This window comes from Podarcis erhardii (genome assembly GCF_964252035.2).
Source record: "Podarcis erhardii genome assembly, chromosome: 5".
In the NCBI taxonomy this organism is placed as follows: Eukaryota; Metazoa; Chordata; class Lepidosauria; order Squamata; family Lacertidae; genus Podarcis; species Podarcis erhardii.
Window position 1 is genome coordinate 239,988 of NC_138509.1, and position 18,845 is coordinate 258,832.

At 39.1% G+C, this 18,845-nt stretch overlaps 1 protein-coding gene across 7 annotated transcripts in view; it reads right to left on the reverse strand.

Moving 5' to 3' along the window:
* The window catches only part of FAR2 (fatty acyl-CoA reductase 2), a 92,099-nt gene that overhangs the window by 64,668 nt on the left and 8,586 nt on the right, over positions 1-18,845 (reverse strand). For 4 of the 7 annotated variants that reach the window (XM_081861395.1, XM_081861397.1, XM_081861393.1 and 1 more), the window contains one exon: positions 8,210-8,433. In XM_081861395.1, coding sequence (XP_081717521.1) covers positions 8,210-8,398 — 189 coding nt within the window. In that variant the 5' untranslated portion in view covers positions 8,399-8,433. Of the gene's footprint in view, positions 1-8,209; positions 8,434-14,566; positions 14,788-18,765; positions 18,784-18,845 lie in introns of those variants that run through there. The other 3 variants (XM_081861391.1, XM_081861394.1, XM_081861392.1) reach the window with 3 other exon arrangements.

Genomic DNA, 18,845 nt, shown 5'->3' on the forward strand with positions numbered 1-18,845 from the left:
AACCTCAGATTGGGCATTCTGAGGACCTGGTGATCCGGTAGGTGCCTTTTTGTGACTCCCCCACTCCCCGGTAAGCTCGTAAGAGCCCAGAGAGTGAGTGGGGTCGGAGACGTGGCACATCAGAAATGACTGCTTCCATCATAGTGCGAAGCTCCGAGTCTGGCCAATTCCTTAAAAAAAAAAAAAGGACTTAAAATTTGGAACTGTAAGTAAAGGATAAAGTTCAAATTTGACCAAGATTGGAAGAGAAAAGGGATTTAAAAACGGAGGTCGATCCCTTTTGTTGAATTAAAGTAGAGTCGGTAAATGAGGACCGAAGCCTCAAGAATAAAAAGACTCTTTGAAAGTTTGCAAGCTCAATATAATGCCCCCCTTCTGCAGGGGGAAGGAAAAAAAACTATTTTAAATTTTAAACCCTGAGAGACTGTGAATTACTGTAAAGAAGTTCCTTCATTTGGCAGCGGACCTCCTGGTAGGGAAAGGCTAGACTCCATTGTGACGTCACAATGGAAGAGGAAACATTTGACTTTCGTTTCCATTGATTCTATTACTTTGTAACCTGCTGCTGTCTGCACTCATTTTAAAGTAGCTAAAGAAGTATCTGTTACTGTTGCTAAACTCCAAAAGGAATTTGAATTTTTTTCTTATTTTTACAGCCTGTCTTTTTACAATAAGGAACAGGAGGGCTGCTGGCTGCCTGGGCTGGCATCTGTGGGACTGGTGGTGGGAATCTGTTTTTCTTTCTCACTCCACTAAGCTGTGAGACTGACCTTGAAATTCCTGAGCAATGATGTGTGCTGAAAAAGCAGATAAGGGAGTGGCTCTAAAAGTGCCTTTGAGGAATCGGTAATGCTTTTATTGAATGAAATTAGAGACAACACAAATCGTAATACAGAAGGTATTGAAAGATTGGATAAAAAGTTTCAAGATTTAAGTGCTGAATTGAAAGAGGTGAAGACTGAGATTACATCACATGAAACAAGGTTGGCACAGCTTGAGACAGAGTATCGGATTTGGAAAGATTACAATATGAAAATGAAAATTCGATTGCATTTCTTCAAATGAAGGAAAGGGAATCTCATCTAAGATTGAGAGGGGTCCCTCAATTGCAAGAAGAGCAACTTAAGGAGTGTTTGACAGACCAATTTGTGGCGTGGTGAGATCTGAAAAAGGAAGAAGTTGAAAAAGGAAGAATATTTGGCCCCAAAAAGGATTCAAAAATAACTTACGACTGCATAGTGGTCTTTAATACCAAGGAACAAAGAGATACCATTTTGGGACTGCATTATAAAAAAGGTTTAAAAATTCAGGAGAAACCCATCATTCTTTTTAAAGAAATTCCTAGACACTTCTTGAACCTGAGATCCAATTTCACAGAATTGGCAAACGTCTTGAGGAGGAAAGTATTTTTTTCAGGTGGGAATTTCCAGGTCTCTCCTTTAAATTTGGAGGAAGAAAGCAAAGAATTAAGACTGTTGGAGAGAAGGACAGATTTCTGCAAAAGTACGCGGTGGAACTTGGACTGGAAAGCCTGCAGCTGCCAGGGGCAGGAGCGGTGACCCCTTAATTTAACATCCTGGCTTTGAGAATTTATTTTTGGAATCTTAATGGCTTAAATTCTCCTCAGAAAAGGAAACAGGTTTACCATGTTTGGGAAAAGCAGAATTTGGATGTAATTTGTTTACAGGAAACACACACTAGACTACATAGAAAAAAATTATCAAATAAAAAACTTGGTCAAGAATTTATTTCTTCAGATAAAGTGAAAAAAGAGGAGTGGTTTTTTAAGTCAAAGAAAAATGGAATCCAAAACTGATCTTCAAAGACAAGGAGGGAAGATACATTGAGTGGAAATTACAGCACAAGGTGATAAATATTTGTTACTGGGAATCTGTATGATGGCAAATCAGAATTCTTTAAGAACTTGGAAACAAGTCTTTTGGAACACTTGGATTACAAATTAATTTTAATGGGAGATTTGAATGGAGTGGCATCTACTTTAATGGACAGAACACAGAGACAGAAAATACTGAATGCTGGCAGATTACCTAAGACTTTCTTTGAAATAACTGATAAATTCGACCTGTCAGACATATGGAGAGTTAGGAATCCAACTGAAAAAGACTTCACATTTTTTTTTAGGTGCAAACCATTCATTCTCGAGAATCGATTATTTATGGATATCCAGAGACTTGGTTCCCAAAGTATCAAAAATGGAAATTTGCCCTAAAACCTGCTCAGATCATAATGCAGCTTTTATGGAATTGAAAACGTCCCTACAAGTTTCTTTCAGATGGAGAATAAATGATGATTTGTTGAGGAGTAAATTGTAAATAAAGCCCCCAAAGCCCTAAAAGACTATTTTGAAATCAATATGAACCACGGAATGGAAACAAGGGTAATGAGAGGATTTCTCATTCAACAAAATTCAGTTAGGAGAAGGATACAGAATGAGAAAAAAGATAAAATTTTGGAACAACTAAAAGATAAAGAGAAGAGGCAACCCGAAGAATTTGCAAACTCAAAAGGAAATTAAAGCCTTACAGCCTCAGTACTCACAGATTATTAACCAAGAAATAGAATGGAAATTAAGGAGGATGAGACAAAGGAACTTTGAATTTGCAGATAAATGTGGGGAACTTTTAGCTTGGCAATTAAAAAAGAGGCAAAAACAAAGTACTATTACAAGTATCGTAACGGAAGGAAAGTCTGTGGAGAACCCTGTGGACACAAGAAGATGTATTACAAACAACTGTATAAAAAGAAGAAGATCACGCTAAAATTGAGCAATTTATTAGAACTAACGGTTTGCAGAAGATTCCCGAGGGTAAAAATATCCTACTAAATGACCTAATTACAAGACAGGAAGTGGAATACGCAATAAACTCAAGGCAACTTGGCAAGGCCCTGGGACCAGATGGTCTATCAGCAAAATATTACAAGATACTGAAAGACTGGCTTATTCAACCACTGTTAGAAGTTTGCAATAAGATTATAGGAGGGGGCAGACCACCTGAAACCTGGAAGGAAGCCTATATTACTCTGATTCCAAAACAAGATCAAGATAGATCCAATGTCAATAATTACAGACCAATCTCCCTACTTAATGTGGATTATAATTTTTTTGCAAATATACTGGCCAACAGGCTAAAGAAGTTTATGTCGGAATATATCCATAAGGACCAGGCAGGGTTTCTGCCTGGAAGACATATGAAAGATAATATTAGGAACATTGTAGACGTTTTGGAAAAGTTGGAAGCAAGAAAGAACTGTAAAGCAATGTTAATGCAGAGAAAGCCTTTGACAATGTATTTTGGAGTTTCATGTCACATAACTTAGAAAGTATGGGGGTTGGTCAAGAGTTTTTAAATGGGATTAATGTGATCTATCATGAACAAAGAGCTAAAATTATAGTAAATAATGTGGTATCAGAGGAAATTAGAATTGAGAAGGGAACCAGGCAAAGGTGCCCACTTCCCCCTCTGCTGTTTATTTCAGTCCTTGAGGTCTTGTTAAGTATGATAAGAAAAGATGAACAAATTAAAGGTATTGTAGTAGGCTCTAAACAGTATAAATTAAAAGCCTGATGACTTAGTATTGATATTACAGGAACCAGACTCCAGTGCAGTAAAAGCACTGGAGATGATACAGGAATTTGGACAGGTGGTGGGATTTAAGTTAAACAAGAGCAAAACCGAAGTTTTAGAGAAAAATCTGGACAATGAGGAAAGAAAATTACTACAAGAAAAGACGGGCCTAGTCTTTGTGAAAAAAGTTAAATATCTGGGAGTTAATTTGTAGGGGGGAAATTTGAACTTATATAAAGATAACTATGAGAAATTATAGAATGAAATTAAGAGAGATCTGGAGATATGGTCGAATTTGAAATTGTCATTAATGGGCCGGATTTCAGTGGTTAAGATGAATGTATTGCCAAAGATGTTATTTTTGTTTTAAGCCCTCCCAGTTATTGACAATGTGAAACGCTTTAAAGAATGGCAGAAAGCTTTATCTAGATTTATCTGGCAGGAGGAGAAACCCAGAATTAAATACAAATTACTAATGGATTCAGGAGAAAGAGGGGATTTTCCCTGCCAGATTTGAAGATCTATTTTGAAGCAGCAGAGCTTTGCTGGATTAAGGAATGGATACAACTAGAGGATACCGATATCTTAGATTTGGAGGGTATGATAAAGTAAAGGCCCATAATGCTTTTAAAAACCATGTAATTAGGAAATCTCTGTATAATGTGTGGATAAAATATAAAGATCTCTTAGAAAGGAAGACACCCAGATGGCTCTCGCCAGTGGAGGGAAAGGCCCAGAAAAAGTTAAATATGGAAACCAAGTGGTTGAGATATTCAGACCTGCTATTGGAAGACAAAGAAGGTTATAAATTAAAACCATTTGATCAAACTAAAGATAAGATAAATTGGTTACATTATCACCAGATCAATGAATTGTATAAATTAGATAAGAAAAATTGTTTTGCTTCAGAAAAAAATAAGTTGGAAACAGAGTTGTTGGACTCTATAAAGTTAAAAATTTGTCTAAAATGTATAATTTATTGTTGGAATGAACAAGGATGAACAAGTTAAATCTGTGATGATAGACTGGGCAAGATATGTGGGACACAACATAATGTTTGAAGACTGGGAAAGATTGTGGAAGAAAGGGGTCAAGTTCACTGCATGTACGGTGTTAAAGGAAAATATTATGAAAATGATGTATAGATGGTATTTGACCCCTGTAAAATCCCTGTAAAATTAGCAAAGATTTACGACAACAGTGATAATTTATGTTGGAAATGTAAAGAAAAGGAGGGTACTTTTTATCATATGTAGTGGACCTGCCCCAAGGTGAAAGACTTCTGGTAGAAGATTTATAATGAACTGAAAAAATATGTTGAAATATACATTTATTAAGAAACCAGAGGCCTTTCTTCTTGGAATAACAGGTTTGGAATGGCCAAAGTATTGGGAAATTTTGGAAGAGGAAGGTGGTAAATTGAAACTGCAGAGTTATGAGAAACTTAAAGATAAGGTGCGAGACTGGTTACATTACTTTCAAATAAGAGAAGCATATAATCAGGACAAGAAAGTGGGCTTCCAGGTGGAAAAATCAAAGTTAGAGACAGAGTTGTTAGAACCCAATGTAAAGGTATTGTCAAAAATGTACAACTTGTTGTTGAAGTGGAACACGGAGGAAGAAACGGTAAAATCAGCAATGATAAAATGGGCACAAGATATAGGATATAATATTATGTTTGCTGACTGGGAGAAGTTATGGACCACCGGGATTAAATTTACGGCATGTAATGCCTTAAAAAAGAATATTATGAAAATGATGTATAGGTGGTACATGACCCCAGTCAAGTTTGCAAAAATTTATCATTTGCCCGATAACAAATGTTGGAAATGTAGAGAAACTGAAGGTACATTCTTTCACCTTTGGTGGACGTGCCCAAGGATTAAGGCTTTCTGGGAGATGATATATAATGAACTAAAAAAGGTACTTAAGTACACTTTCCCTAAGAAACCGGAGGCTTTTCTCCTGGGCATAGTCGGCCAATTGGTGTTAAAGAAGGATAGAACCTTTTTTATGTACGCAACAGCAGCAGCAAGAATTCTCATCGCCAAACATTGGAAGACACAAGATATACCCACGCTGGAAGATTGGCAGATGCAATTGATGGAATATATGGAAATGGCGGAAATGACTGGCAGAATCCGGGATCAGGGAGAAGAGTCGGTGGAGGAAGACTGGAAGAAATTTAAGATGTATTTACAGAAACATTGTAAAATTTTTGAATGCGTATGATGTTGGAATGAAATGAAGGGGTACTAGCAATATGATTAGAAGTTAAAATTCGTGAGGATAATTAACTAAGGGTAAAATTAAGAAGATAGGAATTTGCTGTCTAAACTTTTAAATGGGATACAAAAAAGGGAGATGTGGGGAAGTCAGGAAAATAAGTTAATGAATGTTATGATATTTGAAAAAGGGATTTTTCTTTTCTTAATTTTTTTTTTAAAGTTTTGGTTTTGCTTTTTCTTTTTTATGTGTGTATATGTATTTTCATTTTTGTTTTGTTTTTGTGAACCTTTTTTCTGTAAAACTCAATAAATATTATTAAAAAAAAAAAAATGGAATTGCCCAGAAAAGATGTCAAATTGTTTTTGTATGGCACAACTGCAGCAAGAACCTTGTTAGCTAAGAATTGGAAAACATAAGAAGTTCCAACAGTGGAGATGATGGATTTTTCGGAGCTGGCCGACCTGACTGGAAGAGTCCGTGACCAGGAGAAGGAGGAGTACCAGGAGGATTGGAGGAAATTTAAAGATTATTTAAAACAAAACAAATTCCTTCCAGTAGCACCTTAAAGACCAACTAAGTCAGTTCTTGGTATGAGCTTTCATGTGCATGCACACTTCTTCAGATACGAATCTGAAGAAGTGTGCATGCACACGAAAGCTCATACCAAGAACTGACTTAGTTGGTCTTTAAGGTGCTACTGGAAGGAATTTGTTTTGTTTTGACTATGGCAGACCAACACGGCTACCTATCTGTAACTAAAGATTATTTAGTTAAATGTGTTAAGATAATATAATTGGGAAAAGCTTGCAAATATCAGATAGGTTTAGGATTTAATTATGTAATCTTAGGAATTAATATGTTTAAAGCTAAAATAGAAAGAAAGAACGATGCAAAGTGATTAAGTTAATTTTATGAGAAAAATGGCTTTGGAAAACTGTTAAAATGATACACACTGAAATTCAACTAGGGGGATTTGAGGAAGTCATTTAACAATGTCACTAAGCTTGGTTTAAATACGGTTAAGATTTATGTTTGTCTGTTTGTTTGTTTAATTTTTTTTGGAAAATCAATAAATTTTTTGGGGAAAAAAAGAAAATAAAATTATTAACTCCTTATGTAAAATCTGAGCCTTAGTAGCTGGAAATAAAGATAACGAAGCCAACTGAAGATAAGGGATTATTACTTGTCCTGTTCGGTATTATATAGTGGAGAATGGCAGCAGGGGAGTCAGGGGCACCAAGTTGCCTCCAACATTGTGGAAGCTGGTCACGCATGTGTGGCATCACACACGTGCCGCCGCCACCCAACCTGGCCAGGCCAACTTGGCCCGCCACCACCCCACCACCAGCTGCCTTACCTTTGGTGGAGGATGTCCCAGTGAGAAGACACTTCCTGCTGGTGCATCTTTGACAGAGAGAACCAGAGCGCTTTCCTGGAAGGTGCTCTGGCGTTCCTCAAAAGGACGTGCCAGGTGAAGATGCTTCCCCCTGACAGGTCCTTTGGAGGACTGCAGTGGAATCTTGGGGGGGGCCTTCTTGATAATATTGGGGGCCCTGGCACCGGTGGGGGGGGGGGTTGTGACAGGACTCACCAGAACAGAGCACCAGCAACTATGTTGTACTGACACCCTTGATCAAGATATACCAGCATCTCATTTTTTTTTACAACCCCCCCTCACCACTATTTGATACATGCAGATATAAAATATATTCAAAAGAAACTAATATTGATACCACAAATGCTAAAGTGAAAAAAAAACACCCTACCACATATTGTATAGTTAGTCTTTTCATTCACAGCCTCTCCAATGTCTTGGAGAGAGGCTGTTACAAACAAGCTGAAGTTTCACATCTGAGAATTTGCTGCGACTGAAACCAACACAAGCCGTTGTTGAGTCCATCCATACACAATCTTAATGGATAGTTACTCCAAGGTCAGATTCCCATGCCACTTTAAAATTTGCATTGCCATTGTTTTCTGACACTGGCATATTTGAGAAGTAAGGAGAACTCACCTACAGATTGATATTGCATTTAAAATAAAATACCATCCCACCAGTCCTGTATATTCTGGGTTCTCTGTGAGGAGATGCCAGCTAGACATTGCATGCAAGGTGCTAAAATGAGATGAGCAGAGGGCAATGGAGATTCAATCCAGCTCCCTCACTACCTACTGCCTTTACAGACTTCGGCTTTCCATGCGTATGTGGTCTAGTATCTGACCACAGGGCATTATTAAAGCAAGACTCCTATTGAGGATTTCAGTGACTAATGGCCAACATATCTATGGTGAAATGATGTAGATTATATGGGAAATAGGGGCATGGTAACCCTGAGGTGCCGAGGCACAAGACACTGCTGCCATAGATTCCCATATAAAGTTAAATGTCTTACCTTACACTTCACCATATCCTGCACTCTCTCTTGCGTTGATTGTCCAGACTTGGGTCTTACAAGAATATAAATACTTTTCACATCAGGGCTGCAATACAACAGCTTTTCCACTAGCACTTTGCCCATAAAACCTGTGGCTCCAGTAACAAGTACTGACTTTCCATTGTAGTAGGATGCAATTGATGACATGTTGCTTTCAGTTTCCAGCTTCTTTGTGGAGGTATCTAGCAGAAAGATGGAATAATGCAATGTGTTAGATGTCTGAAAATTCTGGATCATGGTTCGGAGTAGTATTGGCACTGTTTAGGCCACTGATGGCCAAACTTGGTGCTCCAGCTGTTTTGGGACTACAACTCCCATCATCCCTAGCTAACAGGACCTGTGGTCAGGGATGATGGGAACTGTAGTCCTAAAACAGCTGGAGGGTGAAGTTTGGCCATCACTGGTTTAGGCCGTACCTTCTGCTAAAATTAGAGGACTGCGAAGAAGAAAATTCTATATTAACAGAAGAGCAGGCTGGTTTTAAGAAATGAAGATCAACTACAGAGAACCAATATCTAAACCACTATCTCAAGGCAATTTACATTTAAAATGATTAAAAACAGAGAGAAAAACTCCCAAACCCAAATACATTTAAAACAAGACTAAAACAAAGGATTTCTCTTTTCTAAAACAATATAGTACAGAGCTCGACACAGAAGCCATGAAGGTCAATCACTCATCCTCCCACCCACAAGGTCAGGGGTGGGGGGTGGATTCAGCCTGTCCTGCTTCAACACCCCTGGAAGCAATGCCACTGGTAAAGCCCTGGCCTGGCTGCAGGGCATGGTGAAAGTTCCTGCGGGGCACGGGAGCGGACCAGAGGGTAGCAGTCTTCACTCCGGTTCGCTCCCAGACCTTAGGGCTCATCCACACTTATCTATTGTCCCACACTTTCTAGGCACAGGTCAGCACTTCAAAGCACCATGTCCATGCATTTTTTGGCAGGTATTGGCACTTTCCCCGCAAAAACCCACTCTTTATTGCTGAATCAGAGGAAATGGCAATCCATGAATTGCATTTGTTCTGATTGAAGAGTAAAGAGTGGATTTTTGTGGGGAAAGTGCTGGGCCAAAAAATAAAAAGTGTTCTTACATGGTGCTTTGAAGTGTCTAGAAAAGTGGCAGAAAAGGAAGTCTGGAAGTCTGCCATTCCCTTAGAATGGCAAGGTATTTTGTATCTTCCACTCACACTAGTTTGCATGGCCGACCTGTGTGGGCAGAGAAAGGTCCATTCATCCAAGCACACCATTTGATTATACATTTTACCTTTAGAAAAAAAACCAATTTTGAAAAATCAGTTGCACTAAAATGATTTTTAAATTCCAGTGTTAAAAAAATAGGGCAAGGAAGACACAAAATATGATTGTATAAATGGAACAGCATACACACACACACACACACACACACATATAAAAATTGTAAGATTGATTTTAATATGTAGCTAAAATGAGTCTGAGTGGAAAGGTAACAGCTGAAGTTATGTCAACAGAGATGCAGGATAAGCTCAAATGCCTAATAAATCACTGCAAAATTGCAGTGCAAAGACAACCTGACTGCTCAGGATCCTTGTATGAATTTACCAAGCCCTGAAGAACTTCAGTCCAGGGTACTTTTGGAACCACCTGACGTGATGGCTTCAGAAGAGGACTGGGTGAATTCATGGAGCCAGGCTATTTGTGGCTCCTCGTCATGACAGCTATGCCCTGTCTCCACAGTCAGAGGTGGTCATGTTTCTAAATACCAGTTGCTGGAAGCCTGAGGAGGGGAGAGGGCTCTTGTGCTTGAGTCCTGCTTGTGGGTTTCCCACAATGGGCATCTGCGTGGCCACTGTGAGAACAGGAAGCTGGACTACATGGGTCATTGAACTGATCTTTTGAACACTTATATCCTAGCTTGATCACTGAGGTCACCTGTAGGAGTGCTGAGCTGGTGAAACTGGTTTGTCAACAACATGAAACTGACACCTGTGGAATGCTCTTCCAATAGTTAATGCCTTCTGTATTAAATTTTTAATGATTGCTGAAAACGCTTCTATGATACCAGACCTATGCAAACAATTAAAAAAGGTGTTTTCTGTAACAGTTAACTGGTGATCTGTAATTTCAATTTTTTATGTGGCTTTTATATAAATTTTTTAAAGTTACATGACTTTATTGAAATTCATAAATAACATAAATAATATACATAATATACACACTCTTAATTCGACAAAAATGAAAACAACCATGTACTAATATTATTCTTTGAATTCAGAAAAATTAAACTTCATTTAAATTTATAGTCTCTTTTTTCCAATCTTTTTACTAACATAAAATACACTTCCTATCATTTCCCAATGCAAACTTTCTTTCTAGTGTTGAATGTACTTAATATTATTACCTTACTCTTTCTGTATTTTCTAATACCTTCTTACAACAGTTTGTATTCATTACCTTATTTCTTAACAATTACTTTAAACAAGGGTCATTCAAATGCTGCCATAAATATTATACCACTATTATATTTCTGTATACACTATTATATTTCTTATACATATCCCATTTTTGAATAAATAATTGTCTTGTGTTGCCTCTTAGTCTATTGTTCAATTGCGCCATTTCCGCATATTCCTGTAATTTGCCTTGCCAATCTGATAAAGTTGGAACTTTCCCCCCTTTCCAATTCATTGCAACCAGTGTTCAGACTGCAGCCGTGGCATATAGGAAGATTTCTCTTAATTCTTTTGGGGTTTTTTGGGGGGGAATTTGGAACCTAAAATACCCAGTAGGAAGGCCTCTGGCTTTTTTAAGAATGTTAACATACGATCTTTTTCAGCTCATCATGAATAAGATTCCAAAACTCTCTGATCTTTCTGCATGTCCACCACATGTTGTACATATCTCCTTTACTTTCACCGCACTGCTAACAGTTATTCAATATTTTTTTTAATGTATTTTTTATTAAAGATTTTCTTGATTTACCGAAGTATGTGTAATGTCTCTCTCTCGTATTTTTTCCATGTAACATTTTTACAAATCAGTTTCATTTGTTGAGACATTAGGAAGAAAAGGGGGAAAGGGGTGGAGGGGAGGAAAGATGGGTGGGGGTGGGGTCGGGTGGCAATGTTTCTATTTTACTTAATTTATGTAGGGTTTGGTGTCAAGCTATTCAATATATTTTTGTACATCTTTGAAAGCTTTGATGGAGTGAGATACCATTTGTATTGCATCTTTAGCATGTTTTCTTTAATGGTGTAACATGCCGTAAATTTCATGTTTGCTTTCCAGAGCGTTTCCCATGTCTTGAGCCCATCTAAGAAGAAAAATATGAAAGGAAGCTGGCTGACATATAATTCCTTGTTGATAGATGACGGTAACCAAATAAATCTTAAAAGCTATGAGGAAATAAAAGATCAGCTCTCAGGATGGCTAGAATATCAACTCCAAGAGATGTTTTTTTTTAAGCAAGATTAAAAAAATGGCTTTGCCACTGAGCCCTCTAAATTTGAAAAAGAATTACTAAATAACAAAGTTAAGATAATATCAAAGATGAGGAGGAGGTGAAGGCGGTTTTTATATAAAATTGTTGTCCAACTGCATAATGGACAAACAACTTTCTGAAATATATTGTAGATTTTATGTATGGCTCTTGATTTACTGTAGCATCACTGGTGGAGGAAGAGGAGAGCGGGGGGAGTGCACCGTCCCCGGCAGTGCGATCCCAGTAGGGTGCCATCGCGGCTGCCCCCGAGCCCACGCTGGGCGCCACGCCCCTGCAGGCAGTGTGCCCCACCCCCAGGACGCACGCCAGCCCTGCGCCCGCCTCTTCTCCACCCCCGGTGCCGGAGCATGAAGCTCCGCCCCTGTGTAGCATGGCAAGTTTATTGATGGTCATCCAAGCTCTGCTTGAAAATGATCCTTCATTGGAGGTTTTAAAGCAAAGGTTGGATGGCCCTCTGTCATGGATGCATTGCAGGGGGTTGAACTAGATGACCCTCAGGACCGCTTCCAACCCTACAATTCTATTACTACTTGCCTGGCAGGAAATTGGTCAATCAGTGTTTGAAATAACTAAATAAACTTCAGAGACATTCATTCATAATCATTTTGCACTAGATGGTCCTTCAGGTCCCTTTCAACTTGACAATTATATGATCCTATGAACATTTTCTTGAAGAAATCTGATCACTGTATTCAGTGGCAAATCTCAGAGAATGCTGCATTCTGTACTGAGCTTCTTTATATCAGATTGTATCTAAAGATAATCTTTTTTTATCATTACTGTACCAGTAAACTGCAAAATCTATTTGCCCTGTGATCACTGTACATTGGGGATTAATATACAGGCTTCTAGGAGCACACACTTATTTTCCCCACAATGATTTTTTCTCAAATTAAACTAGGGATTTTGGATTATGGAGAAAGACTAAAGGTATAATCATTTAACTTTGTGTGCAACTTTGAAGGCCAAGGTAATCTTAACCTAAATTCTAGAAAGGAGGACTGCAGCACTGAATTCCCCAAGCAATCATGTGCGGCAGGTGTGTAGGGGGAATATTGGGTTTGTTGTGCCCATTTTAGAGTGAACCTCTCTATACTTATATTTCACTGTTGGGAGTGCTTTTTTTCCTAAAAAATGTTTAGGGGTCCTCTCATTTTCCTACTCATATTGAAATCCTGCCCCTCAATGAGGCCAGACTTAGATTCACAAAATATTTAGGAGTATGTGTACCCCTGCATCTCCCCAGAAATAAAGCACTGACTGTGGGTAATAAATTACAAATATATTTTTTAATATCCATATTTTTAAAAAGTGCTGTATGCTTTTGTAATGAAAATGAAGAAAAACACAAAATATAAACTTATTTCTGAAAAGTCAGATTTCCCCCTTTTAATGTGCTCTTAAACCAGTGCCCCCCCCCATCTGTACATATATCTCTGCAGAAAACAAGAACATGCATGATTTTGGATGAAGTGCAGCAGACACAGGAGTCTAAGGCTCTGGCTCAGTTCACATAATCAGCAGAATCAATACAAAAAGTTTTTCATAGATGCAATATTTGAACATTGCCCCACAAAGAATACCACTACCCTGCACATTGAAAAACGGCTTATGAGGTAGACGGCTAGGCTGAAACATAATCATAGCATGCTAGTTCAGGAAAAAGTTTATTTTGTGACTCTGATGGTTATATGCACTAGTTCTCTGTGCAAGACAAATGCCACATATGAAATGACCCACAGTCTTTCCATGGATGAAGTGCCAATTCAAATCATGTGTGATTGTTTATTTTTATTTATAAAATATAATTATACTTCAATTTCATTTTTTTAAAAATCAAAGACGTTTACAACTATTGTTGTTCCTGTTGACATCTGTTTGACCTGAGAGACAATGGAGTGCACCTCTGGAGGTGAAGTGAAATCACTGTGTTAGCAGCACCAAAGTGCTGGATACTCTCCAGGATACTAGCCTGGGCTTCCCAGACAACAAGACCACCCTCTCGGCCTCGATGATGTGGTCCATAGGAAAGCAGAGCAATACATTTGGCACCAGGTTGGCTGCAGCAGTTGCTGAAAGGTGGCGTACAAAGTGCCACCCAAACGTCTTAGGGACTGCACTCTGGATTTGTATAGGCTTTACTCCTTAACCTTTCTTTCGATATGTCCTGCAAGGCAGTGGAAATTTAGGATCAGAGTTTTCCTTCTGTTAGATGGGCTACCTTCCCGGGTGGATGAGACCCATCTGCCCCTCACTTCACTCTACTGTATGTGTAGAAACCACCTTCTTGATTGTTGGACTCACTATTGGTTCATATATGAACCAATATGTTTCAACAGCTGCAGTTTCCATGACAAACTATACCTTCCAAAAGTTCCCTCTTCTATGTAACTATCAAAGTCACAGGGAGCTTGACCTCTTTTGCATCTGGGCATGGTGCATTTATCTGAGGCGGGGGGGGGGGAGGCAGATGCAAAACAAGGTCTGCCTCCAGCAAGTTTTGCATAGGCATAGGTCTGAATGAACATGTAGCTCAGGTTCACTATTATTTATACTGTGGTCCTTCTGTCACTTCAATTCTGTGAGGGATGTCAGACAAGAGAAAATGATTTAGCAAAGATTGCCCATGGCTAAACAGGGATTTTAACCCAGACTCCCCAACCAAATCCAACAGCCTCTCAGCTGAAGGACTCCAGGCTTACAAATAAGTCCACAAAATTTACAAGCCCACGAATATCTTTAGTAGCTCAACTGTCCATACCTTGGGTGGCGGGGGGGGGGGGGGGGAAGGACCCATTCCCATCCATTTTAGAAAAAAACTCCCCAGCCTGCTCACCTGGAAGCATTCTTTACTCACCAGAGGTAAGTGGCTATTTGTAAGCTTGTAGTACCGTGTCTTGCGTACATGCCCAGGCTCTAAGGAACTGCCGTGCCACTTCCTCTGGATCAAGTTGGGTGGTAATTGCTGAAGTTTCTTTTAATCTCTTAATAATCTCCCAAAGCCTGCATCATTGTCTCTGTCATCAGGATCAACCTATGGAATGGTCCTGGCAAATGATGTAAGCAGCTTTTGCATAATTCACCATAGCCCAACTATAATTTATAGGGATAGGTTTCATAATTGTACAATTCTAATTCCACCCTCCTACACTTGGTAACACACTTGACTACTGGGAAGTTGCTAAATCCCAGTTGAGTATGCAATCCAATGGAGAGAAAGTATCAGTTAGGGATGGGCAAGAAATTCAAGGATGCATTTAAATCTCAGTCTTCATGAGGAGTAAAAACAACAACACCAAATTGCTACAAAATGGAGAACTAAATTTAAGATTGGAAAAATGAGAAACAATGAACTTTAACTGACAAATCCTTCCACCCCTTAAATGTGATTCAGGCCAATGCATTTCAGTTGCAAAGGCATTGTAACACAAAGGAATGCTGCATGTTTCCTTTGTAGTTGTTACAAAACATTTCCTGGCCTTGTTCTGTTCTGTGATTATAATCAAAATGCCAAATTAACCCTAATTACTTCACCTGCAAAGTTCTTGCTTCACATTCCTGCAATCCTATACACTTATATAGAAGTAAACCTCAATGAATACAGTAGGTAACTTCAGGGTAAACTTCCATAGTACTGCATTGTAGCTCAGTTTTCAGAAATTATGTATCTTTGACAATTGTCCCAATTTTAAATAAATTGTATGAAGGATTATTGTGAAGAGATTCAGTTATATAGCATTGGTATAAGGTAAAGGTAAAGGGACCCCTGACCATTAGGTCCAGTTGTGTCCGACTCTGGGGTTGCGGCGCTCATCTCGCTTTATTGGCAGAGGGAGCTGGCGTACAGCTTCTGGGTCATGCGGCCAGCATGACGAGGCCGCTTCTGGCGAACCAGAGCAGCGCACGGAAACGCTGTTCACCTTCCCGCCAGAGCGGTACCAGTTTATCTACTTGCACTTTGACGTGCTTTCAAACTGCTAGGTTGGCAGGAGCAGGGACTGAGCAACAGGAGCTCACCCCATTGCAGGGATTCGAACTGCCGACCTTCTGATCAGCAAGTCCTAGGCTATGTGGTTTAACCCACAGTGGTCTTTAATGATCCTGTAGAGTACTTGTTTACTCATGTATTTCCCCATTCAAAGCCAAACCTTCTTGAAGTGTAAATAAAGAAACAGATTATAAACTCTACCTATCTCAACTGCAGCATCAATATAGCATCATGCTGTTCAATGATACAGTGGTGCCTCGCAAGACGAAAAGAATCTGTTCCGCGCGTCTCTTCGTCTAGCGGTTTTTTTGTCTTGCGAAGCAAGCCCATTGACGGCTTAGCGGATTAGCGCTATTAGCAGTTTAGCGGCTTATCGGATAAGTGGTTTAGCAGCTTAGAAAAAGGGGGGGGAGAACCCCCCCCGCAGGAACTCGCAAGACATTTTTGTCTTGCGAAGCAAGCCCATAGGAAATTCGTTTTGCGAAGCACCTCCAAAACAGAACTCTTTCGTCTAGCGAGTTTTCTGTCTTGCGAGGCATTCGTCTTGCGGGGCACCACTGTATTGTGCTGGGTTCCCTTCAATTAATTTTTATCTGACTCCAATGGATTGTCTTGTGCTTTTTATAAACAAACATTACATATGGTCAGTGCCTAGGACTTGCCGATCGTATGGTCAGCGGTTTGAATCCCCGCGGCGGGGTGAGCTCCTGTCGTTCGGTCCCAGCTCCTGCCCACCTAGCAGTTCGAAAGCACGTCAAAGTGCAAGTAGATAAATAGGTACCGCTTTATAGCGGGAAGGTAAACGGTGTTTCCGTGTGCTGCGCTGGTGCCGGCTCGCCAGAGCAGCTTCGTCATGCTGCCCACGTGACCCGGAAGTGTCTGCGGACAGCTCTGGCTCCCGGACTCTTAAGTGAGATGAGCGCACAACCCTAGAGTCGGTCATGACTGGCCCGTACGGGCAGGGGTACCTTTACCTTTTACCTTTATAACAAATAGTATTTTAATTTCAGATTACCTTATCCCCACCCTTATATTAGTTATAATTGATGACTTGTGTATTTCTGATCATAGTCCTGTATTTCTGACCAACATCCCTTTAGCTGGAAGCAAAACCAAGTATTGCTCCAAAAACCCCAATCCCCTGAAAAAATAGCGTTCATTCTCCTGCTGGGAAACTTTAACATTAGTAATTAGATTAACAATGATCAGTGAAACTGCAAAATGAAACAGCTTAGAAATGTAGAGAACGAATTTATTAAAATCTGTCACTGGAAGGACAGTGAAGCTGAGACTCCAATACTTTGGCCACCTCATGAGAAGAGAAGACTCCCTGGAAAAGACCCTGACGTTGGGAAAGATGGAGGGCACAAGGAGAAGGGGACGACAGAGGACAAGATGGTTGGACGGTGTTCTTGAAGCTACAAACATGAGTCTGACCAAACTGCGGGAGGCAGTAGAAGACAGGAGTGCCTTGTGTGCTCTGGTCCATGGGGTCACGAAGAGTCGGACACGACTAAACGACTAAACAACAATAATATATGAATTAGAACATCACCACAAATCAAGCGTTGATCCTTTTACCCCAACAAAATAAAAAAGAGAAAGATGTATATTACTCTTAATATCTATTTAAATACTGTTAAACTTTCAGGTGAATGATAATACATTAAATCAATCATTTTATGAATTTGAAAATAAAAATCCAACAATTCTGGCAAATAAATTGAGGAAGAACATAAACAAGGAATAAAATTTGAACTCTTAAAAGAAACTGAAAGAAACAAGAAAAGATTTAATACAGAAGACATACTAACCAAATTCCAATCTTTTTATTCTGCTTGTATGCATCAAAAACCTCAGAAGACACACATACTGAAAGTGTGAAACTGGTAATAAAGTGATATATATATACACCTTTAATATAAATAAATAAATGATTGAGTCCTAGCCCAGACTTAGATGTATTACAAGTCTTTCACAATCTCTAATCATTCTCCTGAAGGCATCATCAATCCCAGCTCCCCCCAAAACCTAGGAGTTTGAGCTATTCCAGTTAAACTAGGCCATTTGAGGACAACTGTGTCAATCAACTTGGTCGTTTGCCCCATTCCACAAGCCAATCAGGGCTTCAACAGAACCACAAGACAGGCATCCACCTAAATCCACGCCTGCAGAGGTTACATCAGTCCACGTCAATGAAGTTATTGCTACCTGCCCCAATCACAGAGGCTCTAATCTCATTTAAATAAGGGCTGAACACCTTCATTGCCAAACACAATATATGCAAGATTCTTACATTGATTGCAGCACCCTCATTAAGCCATTAAATCACAGCCAGAGCCAGCCTGCCAGTTGCATCACAAAATTGTTGATTTGAGTAGTTTATTTCTCTTGCAGCTAATAATTATAATGGTTTATACATCGTAAGATCTATATCAGTCCTGCTGTAGTTTTTATGTTCTTATAGTTCCCTTCAATGTATGTCATAAATTTGTTGTACAAAGGAACGATTTAAGTATTTAAAGATATAAAGAGATAAATGAGAAGACAAAGAATTGTAATGGGAAATGGTCGCTATTTTTATGTTATGCTCAGATATTTATTTAATTTTCTTTTTGTGTTTTTGGGGTTTTATGTAATGGTTGTAACTGTTTATTCATTTTTCTTTTTGCTTACTTAAGTGAAAATTAATAAAAATAATTTTTTAAAAAATTGTTGATTTGGATGCAGGAATCTCAACTAGATCATCTATGACAGATGGCCATCCAACTTCTGCTTAAACACCTCCAAGGAAGGAGAGTCCACCACCTCCAGAGGGAGACCATTCCACTGTCAAACAGTTCTTGCTGCCAGAAACTTCTTCCCTTCATCTGAGGATCACAGGGTGATTTACAGTATAAAAACACAAACATACATACCATAGTAATGAACAAAAACAATACCTTCATAGTTTAAAAGGCCACAGATTGTTTAAATAGCCAAAGGCCTATTGCACTTAAATAATCTTGCAATTGAGTTACCCTTGGTACAAGACATAATTATAGTACCTAGAAATATCCTCATTTCTTACATTTTCCCCTCTGTGCTCCATTATTTTCAAAACCCTCTGCTAACAAACTCATAGCCC